The 16,612-nt window shown below is 44.5% G+C and overlaps 1 protein-coding gene across 1 annotated transcript in view; it reads right to left on the reverse strand.

The window, feature by feature from the left end:
- The window catches only part of MTIF2 (mitochondrial translational initiation factor 2), a 285,890-nt gene that overhangs the window by 189,090 nt on the left and 80,188 nt on the right, over nt 1-16,612 (reverse strand). The window contains exon 6 of the mRNA XM_085612606.1: nt 10,505-10,681. Within this exon, the coding sequence (XP_085468732.1) occupies nt 10,505-10,681 (177 nt within the window). The remainder of the gene's footprint in view (nt 1-10,504; nt 10,682-16,612) is intronic.

The following is a 16,612-nucleotide window of genomic DNA, read 5'->3' on the forward strand; positions in this document are numbered from 1 at the left end:
ACCTCTGCTCCCTAGGGAGTCGCGAGCTACAGTGGTGCGCAGCACGATATTAAGCAGACTTGACTACTACAACTCCCTGTATCTAGGGGCTCCGCAGTAAGTCCACCAAGGATTGCAGAGGATTCAGTCAGCCGCAGCCAAATTGGTGCTCGAAAGGCAACGCCGCTCCTCGTCCACCAGAGCACTAAGGGACTTACATTGGCTCCCAGTGAGAGAAAGGATCCACTTCAAGTCCTTGTGTCTAACTTTTAGAGCAGTGCACGGACTTGGTCCAGCCCCTCTACAGGACAGGTTTGCTCGCTACCTACCAAGTAGGCAATTACGTTCATCTACAGCTGGTCTACTGGTGGTCCCGAGATTCAAGCGCATGAGGGTAGGCGGAAGAGCCTTCAGCACGGTAGCTCCTGGCGAGTGGAACACGCTCCCTGCGAACCTGCGACAGTGCAACTCCTTACTTGAATTCCGGAAGGGACTTAAGACCTGGTTATATCCTAAAGCTTAATCTAGGCATGCGCACTCGGCCTTCCTTCTGCCGTCTCTGATGCTGTCTTCTCAGTCTAAAGCGCCAAGATGCCCGTAGGGCGAAAGCTGCGCTATACAAGTTTCACAATCAATCAAGTACAGAATCATGACCTCACTCAGCGAGTAGCGGACTTCTTTCAGATGGAAACTAGAGAATTAACTATTTCTGAAAATTCCCTATCCATTCTAAGTTCTTAAAAACCTTCCTTAAATGTATGTAACAAAGGATACCACCACTGGGATTACCTATTACTCCGGGATAGGTTATGTATTAGAACCTCTATTGTGTTTCATTGATTGTTTCCCACGACCTCGTGTGATTGAGATACCTTCTCTATTAAAAGATAACAATGATGTGCTTTATTTACTACAAGACATCACGTTTGATCCAATGATGATTTCATTGTGGGACTAGAGGTGGAAGTCCTATTTGCCAGCATCCCTCAAGAGAAGACACTTGAAAAAGTGGAGGAACTTTAATGAGAAGGATCTCCTACTGCTATGACCCCAGCCTTCTTTAACAATAAGATGTCCGTATAGGACAATAAAAGAGATCTTTATGTTGGATAAATAACTATACCTTCAGATTAAAGGACCTTCAATGGTTAATACATCTTCAAGTATGGAGAACTTTGTATGTATTGGTAACTCATGAGAGAACTCAAATACCACCAACCCAATTGTTCAGAACATTAAATTGTGGAAAAGATATATAAAATACATTTTAGTTCATATTGCGGGGGGGGTGGAAGTCAAAGAGGAGAGAGAGAGGAGAGGAGAGGAGAGAGAAAGGAGAGGAGAGAGAGAAAGGAGAGGAGAGAGAGGAGAGAGAGAGGAGAGAGAGAGGAGAGAGAGCGGAGAGAGAGAGGAGAGAGAGCGGAGAGAGAGAGGAGAGAGAGAGGAGAGAGAGAGGAGAGAGAGCGGAGAGAGAGAGGAGAGAGAGCGGAGAGAGAGAGGAGAGAGAGCGGAGAGAGAGAGAGAGAGAGAGAGAGAGAGAGAGAGAGGAGAGAGAGAGGAGAGAGAGAGGAGAGAGAGAGGAGAGAGAGAGGAAGGAGAGAGAGAGGAGAGAGAGAGAGAGGGGAGAGAGAGAGAGGAGAGAGAGAGAGAGGAGAGAGAGAGAGGAGAGAAGCATAACTACTTTTATCATATAAATCAATACATGCAACCCACTTCTTAGGTTCAACAGCAAATTGAGTAAGACTAATTTACCTCTTCTGGATTTAGTTATACCTCCCAGAATTTGAGGGATCATTACAGAATTGTATATGAAACGAACAGACTAAACACATTACTACATTTTGACAGTTTTCTTCCAAGAGCTCTCAGAGAAAATCTCCCAGTGAGGCAGTTTTTACATTTGAGAAGGATTTGTTCCAAACGGTCCTCTTATGACAACCATATATATAAACTAGCTAATCAAGTAGCGGAGAGAAGGCATCCTTATAGAATAGTCCAAACTGTGAGAATTATTAATACAGATTCTCTATTTGAAATGCAAATAACAAAATAATAGCCCCATTCAGAGTACTTATTCAGCACTGCCTAAGAAACTCAAGCAGATCATCAACAAATATGTTGAACACTTGATCACCCACCTTGGAAAGACCTTTATTTTCTTTTACGAGAGAGAAAAAATTAAAGGCTGTATTAGTACATCAGACCCAGACAAATTACACTAGGTGTGTAAACACAACTGTGGAACTTACTACCACCCGGAGGAGGCTACCACCCTTGTGGGAACTGCAAATGTTGTAGATTTACAGACACCCAACCAGCATGTAAATAATAAGCCTATTGATCTGGGAAAATAATTAAATGTCAATCACAGTTTTATTTAAAAAGAGATCATATTACATAATTTAAAGGGAATACGTTTGGGGGAAAAAATGTCAAGCGCTCAACTACAATATTTAATGAGAATAGGTATATAAGAAGTGTTTTTAAAAATTACGAAGATCTATGTAAATGCTTTGTAATTATCTAATGTTTAAGTTTTAGAATGTCTAATTTAAAAATGGTGTTTGGATGAGCTTTCTATATTCTATTAGATACTGTCAATTTGGAGTATTTTGTATTATCATGTATAATATTATTATGATTGTAATTATATTGAGTAGTATGTATGTTCTTTTAAACAGCCATTAAGTAGCGACGGTCACAAAACATGTGTTGGCTGTAACTGTACATCTTATCTAAGCCCACACTTGGATTCTGTGATTATATGTGCCCAGAGACAGAAGGCTTTATAATTTGGTTGAAAATTATAATAATCCTTATCTGATGACCAACGGATCAACTGTGATGGACATTGAATGAGATGAGGTTATGTTTTCCTGTCCTATGGACTACTTTGATCTTCATTACCCCAAGTCGTGATCCATCCTGGTGAGTCGCATATGACACCTATGTAAAGAGGGTGAAATAACCTCTTGGGTCTATCAAATTAATTTAATTACATAAATTACCTAATCTTTCTCTCTGGGATTTCAAATCTACATGCTGGAGAAGACATGAGATTCTACAACAATTGCAATCTGCACTTTCCATGACACAATCTACAGATTACAACCTCATCACTCTTTCCAAGAGTGTTACGACATTAGGACATATATGCCCCACTGTAGCTTACTTAGATCACTAGTGACAAATGACAAATTTGGATTGTGATACATTTCAGATTTATCCAACTAACAGACTTCATTCAAGATTTAATTTCCGAGTCCGAAAGTTTATCTTAATCACTATACAAAGTATGAAATTCCTCCAACCCTCAGAAACTTTTCTTCACAGGATTCAGTCAGTTGCGGGCAATGATAATGAAGTGATGCTTTCCACTCTTGCTTTTAGAGCACCTCCACTTTGGATATGTCTCACCATTGCTATCTTAATATTATGTCTCCAACAAGGAATATACTTACCCTTCAGGCCTTCATACTTTTATAGTATATGTTATTATAGTGCATTTCTTGTCAATTTAGGTTCCTTTTTATAAGAAAGAATAGGTATGTATGGTCCCATGTATTAAAATTGTCATGGTTCCATCACAATACGTGAATAGCACAATGAAGTAGGATAAACTTTTTGTTGGTGACTTTTTTATTGGTTCGTGTATTACTTATTTTGGTCGAGCTCGCAACTAGGCTACCCTTGATGAGAAGTGGTCTGCGTACTATTTGTGGTATGACAGAATAAACAGGATCTCTGCCCAGTCTCCAGAGAACAGTAGGACTCTGACTTTAGGCAAGGTAGCTAGAAACTTCCAGTTCATTTCATGAGTTTTTCTACCCAAGTTTATACCAGAGTTCTACATGTGCTATCCTGTTCATTCCGAGGGTGGCACACCTTACTAAAAGAGACCAGCCCACCTTTAACTTTTCAAAATACAGATAAGCTCCTTAATGAGTTGGTAGGAATGGTAGTCTACGACAACATATTTCATTGGTGTTTAAGTTCAGACGACTGGCTTTAATTGTATGATATATAACTTTGCATCTAATACATTGAATGAAAGGTTTTTACACTTTGGTTTTAGTACGAGATGCTGTTATAATGGACCATTTTACAGAACAAGGGAAGCCAAAGGAATTAAGACAGGGACCTTGGGCAATTTCGTGTTATAGAGAACAGTGGTCCCTATTCAGGAGGAATACAGTGTGATAGATAACCATACACTTAGAATAGAATGTATGTCTTTTGTCCAGCCGGACAAGAATTTATTTTCATAGTATTTTTCAAAAGTAGTATCAAATAAAACATTCAAATGACAAGTGGGCACAGCCGTGACCAACAGAACACAAGACAGAACAATGAACACAGAATTGGCCAAAGGGCAAGCCAAAATGGGTCTGTACAGTTTTTCTCAGTATAGACAGACACAAATTAATCATTTAACACCGTTGCACAATGTGTTATAGCTTGAGTCTAGTGCATAGGGTGTTTGGGTGTCGACGACGTTTCGATGCCACATGGAGTATAGGGCATCATCTTCAGGACAAACAAATAATGCACTGCTGTCTTGATAATATATCACACCTTTTTTTTTTACAATTCTTTACATACAAAAAAAGGAGCAAGGGGAGAAAAAGGGGAATAAAAAATGGAAAGGAAGAATTTTAACCACATTTGACACAATACTAGGCATGTTTTCAGCATAACGTTTGTGACTTAGGTTCTTGGAGTTGCGTGAACAATGTGGATTGAGTTTCATGCAGAGGTGGTGACATTTCTCTAGTTTATGCTGAGTGAGGATTGAAATTCGTGTCGCAGTGACGACGTTAAAAAGGAGTTGGTTGAATTGATGCTGATTTATGGTGCCTAGTACAGCTTCGTCATGAATTGGTGAATTATTGCAGTGATTCAACGGAGAAGAGACAAGTGAGTATGATATAAACCAGTCTGCATATTAAAGGACGACAAACCGGCACAGTGCCTGATCATAAGCAAGGTGTTTCCAGTGATTCAGGAGGAACAAAAAACGGCGCGGTGCGATGGTGAATGAAATATTTTTATGGGTGAACCCAGAAGGCAATGGGGACTTTACCTAAGGTGGCAGAGAGTCGACGGTTCATTATAGGCGCAGGAGCGCTCAACATCTGGACTTTGGGGGTTGCTGACACCGGCGGGATCTGAATGAACAAAAGGCAGAGGTGGAGGTGTCGAAGTTTAAAAAGGGGAGGAGTTGACACGGAAATTGAGTGTAAAACAGTATAATTTAGTTACCAATTCTGTTTGCTTTATGGCAGAAAGTCCTGTTGGGTGCTGTGTGCCAGCTGTTGGAGAATGCACGATCGCATTACCTGGAAGCAGAGAGGGGTAAGAATGGGTTAGGCGAGAACCCGCCATGTTAAAGAGGTGGTGTCCAAGGGATCTAGCCGCGCTACTTACTTCAGTGAGCGTGGGCAGTATCGCCGCATCTGCTTCGGAGTTTCAATGGAGACTGCCGGTTTGCCGAGGCAGAGCTAGTTAAGGCATACTATCGGCAGAAAGTGAGGAAGGACTGGTTAAAGCACACTATCAGCCGAAAGCGAAGAAGGACTAAAATGATGGAAAGGAGGCGGACATTTTAACCCACACCACCTTAAATTGGCCGCCTCCTTTCCATCATTTTAGTCCTTCTTCGCTTTCTACCGATTGTGTGCCTTAACCAGTGCTTCCCACACCACCTTAAAATGTCCGCCTCCTTTCCATCATTTTAGTCCTTCTTCGCTTTCGGCCGATAGTGTGCTTTAACCAGTCCTTCCTCACTTTCTGCCGATAGTATGCCTTAACTAGCTCTGCCTCGGCAAACTGGCAGTCTCCATTGAAACTCCGAAGCAGATGCGGCGATACTGCCCACGCTCACTGAAGTAAGTAGCACGGCTAGATCCCTTGGACACCACCTCTTTAACATGGCGGGTTCTCGCCTAACCCATTCTTACCCCTCTCTGCTTCCAGGTAATGCGATCGTGCATTCTCCAACAGCTGGCACACAGCACCCAACAGGACTTTCTGCCATAAAGCAAACAGAATTGGTAACTAAATTATTCTGTTTTACACTCAATTTCCGTGTCAACTCCACCCCTTCTTAAACTTAGACACCTCCACCTCTGCCTTTTGTTCATTCAGATCCCGCCGGTGTCAGCAACCCCCAAAGTCCAGATGTTGAGCGCTCCTGCGCCTATAATGAACCGTCGACTCTCTGCCACCTTAGGTAAAGTCCCCATTGCCTTCTGGGTTCACCCATAAAAATATTTCATTCACCATCGCACCGCGCCGTTTTTTGTTCCTCCTGAATCACTGGAAACACCTTGCTTATGATCAGGCACTGTGCCGGTTTGTCGTCCTTTAATATGCAGACTGGTTTATATCATACTCACTTGTCTCTTCTCCGTTGAATCACTGCAATAATTTACCAATTCATGACGAAGCTGTACTAGGCACCATAAATCAGCATCAATTCAACCAACTCCTTTTTAACGTCGTCACTGCGACACGAATTTCAATCCTCACTCAGCATAAACTAGAGAAATGTCACCACCTCTGCATGAAACTCAATCCACATTGTTCACGCAACTCCAAGCACCTAAGTCACAAACGTTATGCTGAAAACATGCCTAGTATTGTGTCAAATGTGGTTAAAATTCTTCCTTTCCATTTTTTATTCCCCTTTTTCTCCCCTTGCTCCTTTCTTGTATGTAAAGAATTGTAAAAAAAAGGTGTGATATATTATCAAGACAGCAGTGCATTATTTGTTTGTCCTGAAGATGATGCCCTATACTCAATGTGGCATCGAAACGTCGTCGACACCCAAACACCCTATGCACTAGACTCAAGCTATAACACATTGTGCAACGGTGTTAAATGATTAATTTGTGTCTGTCTATACTGAGAACAACTGTACAGACCCATTTTGGCTTGCCCTTTGGCCAATTCTGTGTTCATTGTTCTGTCTTGTGTTCTGTTGGTCACGGCTGTGCCCACTTGTCATTTGAATGTTTTATTTGATACCACTTTTGAAAAATACTATGAAAATAAATTCTTGTCCGGCTGGACAAAAGACATACATTCTATTCTAAGTGTATGGTTATCTATCACACTGTATTCCTCCTGAATAGGGACCACTGTTCGTTGTAATGGACCATTCATAATTATCAATGGAAAATGGTCACAAGACATGCGGAAACCATGACATTGAGTATTGATTGCAAGTTTTTTTTCCCTATAATTGCATCAGCATGCAAAACAGATGTAGTGAAAGCTCCATAATTACAAACGGAGGTTGGTCACAAGATATATGAGGCATAACCCATTTTCAGATACACCAACTGTAGCATGTATAACGGGAATGGAGTGCGATACAAAAGAGGACATTACTTCTTAGTATGGAGAGCCATAAGAACATTCACATTAGTCCTTTCAAGGGACTGGCTGTTTAATCAATAGACCGTTTAAGGTAGAAACTATAGTTAAAACCAAAGGAAATGATGGACGGAGTGTTGAACATTGCAAGCACTCACCCCCAGTCAACTGATCTGGGTTTAATCCATCACCGTTCTTTAGCCCACTCTACCACCCCAGTTCAGACATGGCCATATGCAAATCAGTCTGACTCTGTGCCTCATGGGAACAGTCCAGCCCGAACTGCCAAGCCATGTCTTCCCTGGACCAGAAACAAGCTTCCTAGGACCGGTTTCTGGCATTTCAGCCGTCTTCAGCCAGGCTTGCTTGAATCCAGTGGCAAAGTGAGCAAGGGACTCACGTCTGAGCATACCCTGCCAACTTATGGCGAACAAAGCAAAAACCAAAGGAAATGATGGACGGAGTGTTGAACATTGCAAGCACTCACCCCCAGTCAACTGATCTGGGTTTAATCCATCACCGTTCTTTAGCCCACTCTGCCACCCCAGTTCAGACATGGCCATATGCAAATCAGTCCGACCCTGTGCCTCATGGGAACAGTCCAGGCATGGTGAGCAAAAAACGATGGATTTAGGCCCAGATCTCTGTACTGGGGTGAATGTATGACATTGTTCTGCATTCTGTCCATCAATTGTTGTTTTTGCATTTGTCACCCCGAGTGGGAAGGGTATGCCCAGACGTGGGTCCCGTGCTCTCCATGCCACTGGAGTCAAGCTATCCTGGCTGAAGAGGGGTGAAACCCCGAAACCGGTCCTAGGATACTAGTTTCCAGTCCAGTGAGGACCTGGCTTGGCAGTTCGGGCTGGACTGTTCCCATGAGGCACAGGGTCAAGACTGATTTGCATATGGCTGAGTTCAAACTGGAAAGGCATGGTGAGCAAAAAAACTATGGATTTAGGCCCAGATCTCTGTACTGGGGTGAATGTATGACATTGTTCTGCATTCAGTCCATCAACTGTTGTTTCAGAAACTATAGTTTTTCCATACACTAGCTCCATGAAGTATCAACGTAGGAATATGCTGCTTCATAGACTGCATAAGCCATCAGTACAATTTTAATACATTTTGAGCTTGGTTTCACCCTATTAGACATACTTATTTCTGACCCTCATGTAGAGAGGCATCATCACCTGTAATTAGGATATGGGCATGCCTTTATTGGATAAACTACTTTTTCACATATGGGGCGATCCTGGAATTCATGAGCGATTGAGTGTGCAGTGAGACATAATTGGAAGTCACTGCATTAATCCCCAGGTAACTCCATAAATCTGACAATGGAACCATGTTGTCTCTATATCATTCTGTCCACTAAAGGATTCCAGTGGACAGTGCAGACCTTACCCACCCTGGTTTTATGTCTGGTTAGTAAAACTATTACTTTGAGCCTATAATCACAAATACTAATATACTTTTCCAGAAAGTGGGTTATTGGTCCTGATGAATGCCCCTTGACCTCTTTGTAGGCAATTTCGATGAGTAGAAACATATTGACTTGCTCACAGGGTTGAATGATTTTCCCGTTTTTTTTTATTACACAATGGAGACAGGAATAAAACTTAGTCTACCAGTAGGTAGTTTGTTTCTTTTTTTCTTTCCCGTCTGTCTTTGAGATTAAGATATCTTCACCACATCGTAACACACAGGGAATGTACAGCCCTTCCCTTGAACGGGTTGTAGCCCATATTGATACACAAACCAGACCAATCTGAGGAGAAGCCATATAATTAAGCATGACACCCTTGGTGGGTGAGGTATTTCGTACTAAGAAAAGAGCATTTCTTATATATCTGAATAAATAGATCTGTCTAGCCTTCAGGTTTCCACCTAGAGTACTACTTTGGTATTGAGTAATCAGTTTGGGAGGGTGTATCTCGGTTTCACCACCCCTCTCCCGCTGTTTTTTGGCAAGACTATGCACACATTGAGAGCTTTCATTTTTAGCAGTACTTTAACATTTGAACAGCATTCAGAGTAAGGGAAGTGGGTATATACCCACGGATTCCCCAAGGCTCTAATTCCTATTAATGTTGTGAGCTAGTAGGGTCGCCCCAGAGGAAAATGAAGCAAACTCCACAAGTCAAGTGTCTCAAAAAAGCAGCTGACCTATTCAGTGCTTATCAGTCAGTAGTGTGGGAAAGCAGAACAGTAGGACTTCTGCTACTGACAGTGAACTTTGCAGTCTAACAGAATTTAGATATTGGTAAGGGCAGTTTGAACAATTTAGGCCAGAGACATCTCTCTGTATACCCATTGGTTGGCAGTTTTCAGAAATGTCAAGATTGGTAGATTTACACTTGGTGTTAGGCACCCTTGTCCAAACATTAATTGTCAAATTTTAATGACAAATTGTGTGTCTAAAGTGCTCTACACCGATACATCTTTTTTTCCTCCTCCTTTATGGCCACCCACACGTGAGATCTCATTTTAAAAGAGTGAAGTGCGTCATTAACTGGTGGGGTGAAAAGAGGGCCAGACAGAAGGCCAATGTAGACAGCTCATGCAAATTTCTAGGATAAGAAAATCAACATCCTCGCTGACATCCTGATTTTCATTCTATTCTATTCTTGGAAGAGACTGCGCCACAATCAAACTTCCTGAACAGGAATCCTTCCAAGAGTGATACATATATTGGGAGAGGCCCTTTTCAGCTAAATGTCTGCGAAAATGTTTGCTGTAGGGATGCCATGGTCTTGGTCTCTTTCTTTGGAGCTGTACAGCATCAAATAATCCTCTTCTGGCCTTTCCATTCTCCTTTAGGAGAGTGTTGACAGGATAGGGAAAGGACTGGTTGTGGATGGGACTTCAGAGAGTTGAACCCTGTGCCAGGGGACCTTTCCGTCCATTTAAAGATCCTTATGACTTGACTGAAAGAGGCTGCATTCTGTGCATATGTGTATACGTGCAAGAATGTGAGCAAATGTGTTTCTCTCTGAAAAAAATTGATCTGTAAATTCGGTAGTGTGAATTTTGTTCAATCAAAATGTACCTACAATTTGTACAAGGATCAGAGAACAAACATTATAGAGAAAAACAATGCAACTGTTATTTAATGACACCAATTAAACAAACCAAATCTTACTACCTTTTGCATCTTTGGCATGTCGAATAGATTCCACGGTTTGCTTCATAACCCCATCATCTGCAGCCACCACCAATATGACAATGTCCGTAACGTGTGCTCCTCTAGCGCGTATTGCTGAAAAGGCAGCATGCCCCGGTGTGTCTAAAAATGTGAGTTTTTCCCCAGATGGTAAATGAACTGAAAATAAAAAAAAGTAAGCACTAAGATATTCATTGCATGTTGACAGACTGCATACATGTCATCTTACTACCCATTTGCTGTCTCACTTCCAACAGCAAGAAAAATTATTAAGGTGCTACTTGAGAAAAGTTACTTACTTGTAATCCTAGTTCTCCAGAATAGGCATTTTCTTTGAATTAAGAAACAGCAGAATGCCAGCAGAATGCCTCTGTCCATGCATGGGATCCCAAATCACTATTGAAACTGCAACATCTTTATTTTTCAAAGCATTTTTCCATAGAAAGTATGCCTAAATAATTGGATATTTGAAGTCGCATTTCATCAGGCCCCAATTGTAATTTATAAGCTATAAACTACATTTGGCCCAAACCTCCCTGCCTTTTTGTACCTACACTTACCAGCAAACAAGTAGAAATGGCAGCACTGCTTTTGGTCTTAAGAAGCCTCACCAAGTTCTTAAAAGACCTTCTAGAAGCTGTATAGCCCCATCACGCTTTGCAGGATCACTTTGTTTATTTTTTCGGAGCAACTGGACAAGAACCTTCCTTCCATTGAATTTTCTGTGTACCTTGTTTCACAGGAGGTGGGGGGGTGGGGGGGAGGTTATGAAATGAAAGAAAATAGGTATGATGAAGATTTACAAGAAAGTAACTCTCCTTCCCCATTATGAGATTTTGTTTGCTGCTCATAAACAGAATACCAAGCCCGAAGAAGAAAGTGGGAAGGGCCAAATAAACCAACAGTAAATATGACGGAGGTGTTGTAACTAAACAGGGCCTACAATTAAAAATGCCACCAAAGATTCTGCCCTGGTGTCAGTCTCAATACAGCAAAGTTTGACAATAGTGTGTAAGACCCTCCAAGTTGCAAAATTACAAATTTCTTAAATGGTCAAATTTTCATGAGAGCAACAGCTGCTGGTCTCACCTGGAAAAGCTGGTAAGGCTGGCAAAACATGGAATTATACAACACACTACCCATCTTTTGATGGATTGTTTCAAAGATGCAATACCTATAAATATAGAGTCATAGCTTACAAAGAGCTGTTTCAACTTACGCAGCTCATTGGTTATTAAGGGAGAAACATCATATAGGTTTGAGACGCAGGGAGAGACCTTTGGCAATTGTGTGACTACAATGCTCCCATCGTTCACTCCTCCATGAGGTCAGAAGCTCCCAAAGTGAGTGACCTCACAAACACCGAATGAGAAGGGAATACTTCACTCAGTAGCTGAAACATAATAAGGGTATTGAATGTGTGATTCCTGGTTGTGTATGCTTGAAGTCAGGAACTTAATATAGGAAAATACAGGGATTCAGGTCCTGATGAAAGCCCTGGTCCTACATAGGCCACGGAGAGGGCTGAAGCATGTTGACCTGTTGAATGCAGGAGCAATAAGAATCTCCTATTGCACCCAAACTAAGTTTTAATCATCTCTTCACCACTCCACTATTAAGGAGGATAGTTTCTCTGGGTAGGCGATCAGGATTTTTAGAAATCTTTCTTTGCCTAGAACCTTTACCTCTTATCCCTGCAAGTACCCTCAGCACAACTGAGGTTCCGCCTGCGATATGTGGAATCTTTGGCGAGCTCAGGATGACCGATGATGAAGCATGACACTCAGGGGTGAGCAAGGTCTTCCTGTACATTTTTAGGAATATTCAACTGGTCCTGCTTTTGTTGACACTAGAAACGTTTGTGTTGTAATAAGAATAAGTTTTGTCCAGAAATCAGGAAGATAGAGGCTCTAAAACTGGGCCTCCATCACGCTACATTTGCTTTGTGTGAAAAGTGCAACAATTGGGAGAATGCAGACACCTCAGCCCCCGAATATGCGGGGTCATTATTGTGATAATACATTTAATAAATGAGGAGGTAGAGAGAAAACCTCTCTGAGATGCTCTAGGCGATGCTTAATCAATGGAACTGTAAAAAAGATGCACAAGAAGGGCTTATGTGATATGCAGCGACCAAACCAAATGTACTTTTGTAGAAGGAAATTGATAATCAGATGTGGCAGATGGAGAATCTCTTCCACTTGAAGGAATATTATGTTCTCTTGAAACAGGACTTTGACTCTTATGATGTGCATATAATCTCAAGGAAGGTTCAAGTGTTGATGTTGCATTTAATCAGGAGCCAGGTATTTGAGGGCAACGAGGGAAGGCATCTGGCCTGATATCCTGAATAGCAGATCATGCCTCAATGGTAGCCTCCGTCAATGTTCCAGGCACAGGAGAAGGAGTGGCCAGGAGCGACCGGTATGCTGAAAGAGTGGGAAGGAGGGGAAAAGGGGCACTAGGGGTCACTGGGGGGGAAATAAAAATAACAAAAAAACTTACCTGCAGCCGTCCCTGTTGCATTCTTCTTCTTTACCTATTCAGGAAGACACAGACTCCCAGAGTGAGAGCAGGTTCAGGATTGGCATGAGTGCCCTCAATTCACGTTCCAGGACAGACTGAGTCTGTACCTGCTCTGTCCAAACCAGCTGCGTTGCTGGGATGGAGAGAGCTTTCACTGCGCATGATGGTTTGGCCGGGCTGAGAAGGCCGGCCAAACCTCATGCGCAGTGATGGGAGTGCACTACCATTCCCATCAGTGCCTGTCACTAGCAGGCCCCACCCAAAAACTCGTCAGGAAACGAAAAATAAAACGAGTGCTGTTTTATTTTTCCTTTCCTCCCATGTTTGGGGGGCGATGCTCCTCTGCCATAGCGGAGGGGCCGCGATGGGTGTGGGCAGTCTGGAGTACTAGAATCACACTGGTTTTGTATTGTTTCAGTCTTAAAATTTCTTTTAGATTCAGTAAAGTTTGTGTAAAATAATGTAGCAGTTTTTCTGGCCATTTATTTGTAGCGCATTTCACTTCGACTTGGTAGTAATCTGGGGGGTAGATCTCAGCAGTTCCTGCTTATTGCTGTGATAAATATGTCCATATCTTGTTTTCCCAATGTATCAAGGCCTCTGAAAGCCCCTCATTATTTAAATACATTTGTGCTCTTCTTGCAGAAGCCTGCTTGCATTGTCTATCTCCGTGTTAAGTGGTCAATTAATTGTCAACTCTAGATCACCAGAGGTTTTGTCGATAAGCCCAACTCTTGTGGTTTAAATAATAAATATTGGATAGTGGAGGAGGAGCCAAGCGCAGGGCCAAGATGGCCGCGGAATCCGCGGCTCCGCCACTACCGTCCCCTGAGCCCAATATCCTGATGCCCATCCTGCCCCTACAGATCGGCAATCGCGAGAAAGCAGTTAGTGGTGCCGCCTGACAAAATCCCGGACTCCCGACCTCGTCATGAACCGGAGATAAGTGCCCCGCAAGATTGGGCCGTTCCGCAGGAGTGGAGCCGGGGGCTGCCTTGACTTTCCTGCCGCGGAGGAAGCGGAGAGACGTGAGCGACCCGGACCGGAAGTCGCCGGTCGGGCTGAGATTGCCGCGTCTGGCCCTATAACGAGGACTGCGGGAGGGGAGAGAGGTACACCCCCCCCCCCCGGGTGTCCCCCCTGAGCGCCTCCTCGCCGTCGGGGCCGGGCGTGAAGAACTGCCCTGGGGTCACTGCGGCACCCGTGCTCGCTGCGTCACAAGGCAGCTCAGGCAAAGAAGACTGTGCGGACCCGACGAGTCCATCGTCTGAGTGCTGCCTTACACACCGTCACTGAAGGGCGGATTCAAGTTGATAGAGCGAGCGCTGGACAGTCGCATACACTAGCAGCGGGAGAACAGCGGAGCAGTAGGGAGACAGAGGCTGCTACCATTATCGTTTTGCTGAGGGCATTAGCACTGCATACCCCAATGCCATAACCTGATGCCATCGCCCCTTTGGTGGTGGGGCCGGAGCACTGTGGGACCGACAGCGGAGCGGGGGTGAGTGCCTCGTTCCCCCCCCCATCCCTCCCTAGTATTGTGGTGTGCCAGAAGATGGCCAAGGCTGAGATTGGGGTCAATCAATTCCGCCGGCGCCTGACTGAGAGTCGGTATGGCCATGGAACAAGTGTGAGCGGAGCGGTGGGCTGGCGAAGTCACCAGAGAAGGACTGTGCATTCTTGAGGACAGTCCATAGCCACGAGGGGAACCTTCCACGCTGCGCAAGCGGGGAGACAGCAGCACTGGGACCTGGACAGAGATGTTGACAGAGAAGTCACCGCCGGCGGACACCTGACCTGTAAGGGGGGGGGGGTCGCTTCCTCTCTTTCCCGCCCCCCTCCCCCCAGTGGCATCCTTTTGTGGAACGAACAATGCCTTGCGTTCTGGTGGTGGGTCGAGGGCGGACGAGACCATAGGCTCTGTTAGACAGACCCGGGTGGACGGAAGTGGCCTCAACCTATGCTGCAACCGATAATTGTCTTGGACCCACTGAGTCTGGTCGGTCTGGCCGCTGCCGCCGGGCGGTGCACCATACAGAAGGCCCCCCCCCTGCTCCCGCTGACATCACTACCTAGGAGAGGGGTTCCATATGTGGGGGCCACTGGTGCGTCCGGTCATTCGGCTCACAAATGGCGAACAAACCGGAAGGAGAGAAGACCCAGTCCAGGACAGCCAAGGGAATGCAGCAATTTCAGTCTAACAAATTGGATCGCTATACCCTGCCCAAAGGCTCACCGATGGATCCGCGCCACGCCCTAACAGTAGGGGAAGACTCCGCAGGAACTGCACCAGAACTGACCTTACATGATGTTATGTCTTTCCATAGATAGGGTCAAGTCTTCTTTAGGCCACAAAATGGAGTCCCTGGAACATAAGCTGGACACGATCTCCATAGAGATAAATCTCATCCGAGCGGATCTTACCAAGGTCAATGAAAAAGTCAAATCCCTAGACATAAAAACGGCCAGTCTTACGGATGAGGTGTTGCAGCTCCAGCAGGAAGTACGGGACCTTAAATCTTTCTGTGAAACGGCCGAACGAAAGTTGGACAACTACAAAGGGAGACCGAGACGCAACAACATTCGCATCCTAGGAGTGCCCGAAAAATCGGAAGGGCCAGCCCCTGATCTGTTCGTGGAGGAACTTATCTTATCACATCTTAGGCCTAAGGGTCTGGGAAAGATTTTCACCATTGAACGTGCTCAGAGGGTCCCTGGCGGAAGATGGAAACCTGGGGCACCCCCGCGCCCGATGATTGCACGGGTCCTAAATTTTAGAGACAGAGATGCTATCCTGCAGGTGGCCAGAGCGGCGCCCCCCTTGCGCTATGAGAATGCAACTCTCTCTTTCTTTCCCGACTTCACGCAACTGACACAGAAACAACGCAGGAACTTCCTCGCTGTCAAGAAGAAACTTAGGGACAAAGGACTTAAATACGCCATGATGTTCCCGGCGCGTCTGCGAGTGGAGGCTGAAGGGACAATCCTGAAGTGGCTTCCAACTGGCTGGACAATCGGCCCCCCAGAGACTTTGAGACGCATGACCGAGGCGGAGAGCGGGAGCCACAGGAGCGGGAATGAGATCCAGCAACTACGATTGCGGACTGTATGAAAATGGCCAGGTACAGGGGTCATCGGCCCCACGGTTGGACATTAACTCTTACCATATGATCGCACTGCTGCCATACATAACATGATCTTCAAGGGGACATCTATTAGTGTTGAAACGGGCTTAGGGATGGAGGGCGGGAGCGCTGGCCTTCCTCCTCTTTACTACATTTAGTATTAGTGTGTAGGGCGACAGGCACTCTGCAACTTTGTGATGGGCGGACACCGTGAGGAGGGGTGCAGGGAGGGTGGGGGGGGGGGGGGGGAGTTGGGGGGGGTGTGTAATGTTTTTTAACTTTGATTTGTTTCTCATTTTCGCATTTGAATTGTTTATAGTTTTGATTGTTTTGGCACCATCAAAGGGAAAAGCAGTGACAGAGCGACCTTCACAGAGCCTTAATGATGAGCGGTAGACTGGGATCGGGGGTCAGCGTCCTCCGTTGGAATGTGAATGGG

Source organism: Triturus cristatus, chromosome 6 (genome assembly GCF_964204655.1).
Source record: "Triturus cristatus chromosome 6, aTriCri1.1, whole genome shotgun sequence".
Lineage (NCBI taxonomy): Eukaryota > Metazoa > Chordata > Amphibia > Caudata > Salamandridae > Triturus > Triturus cristatus.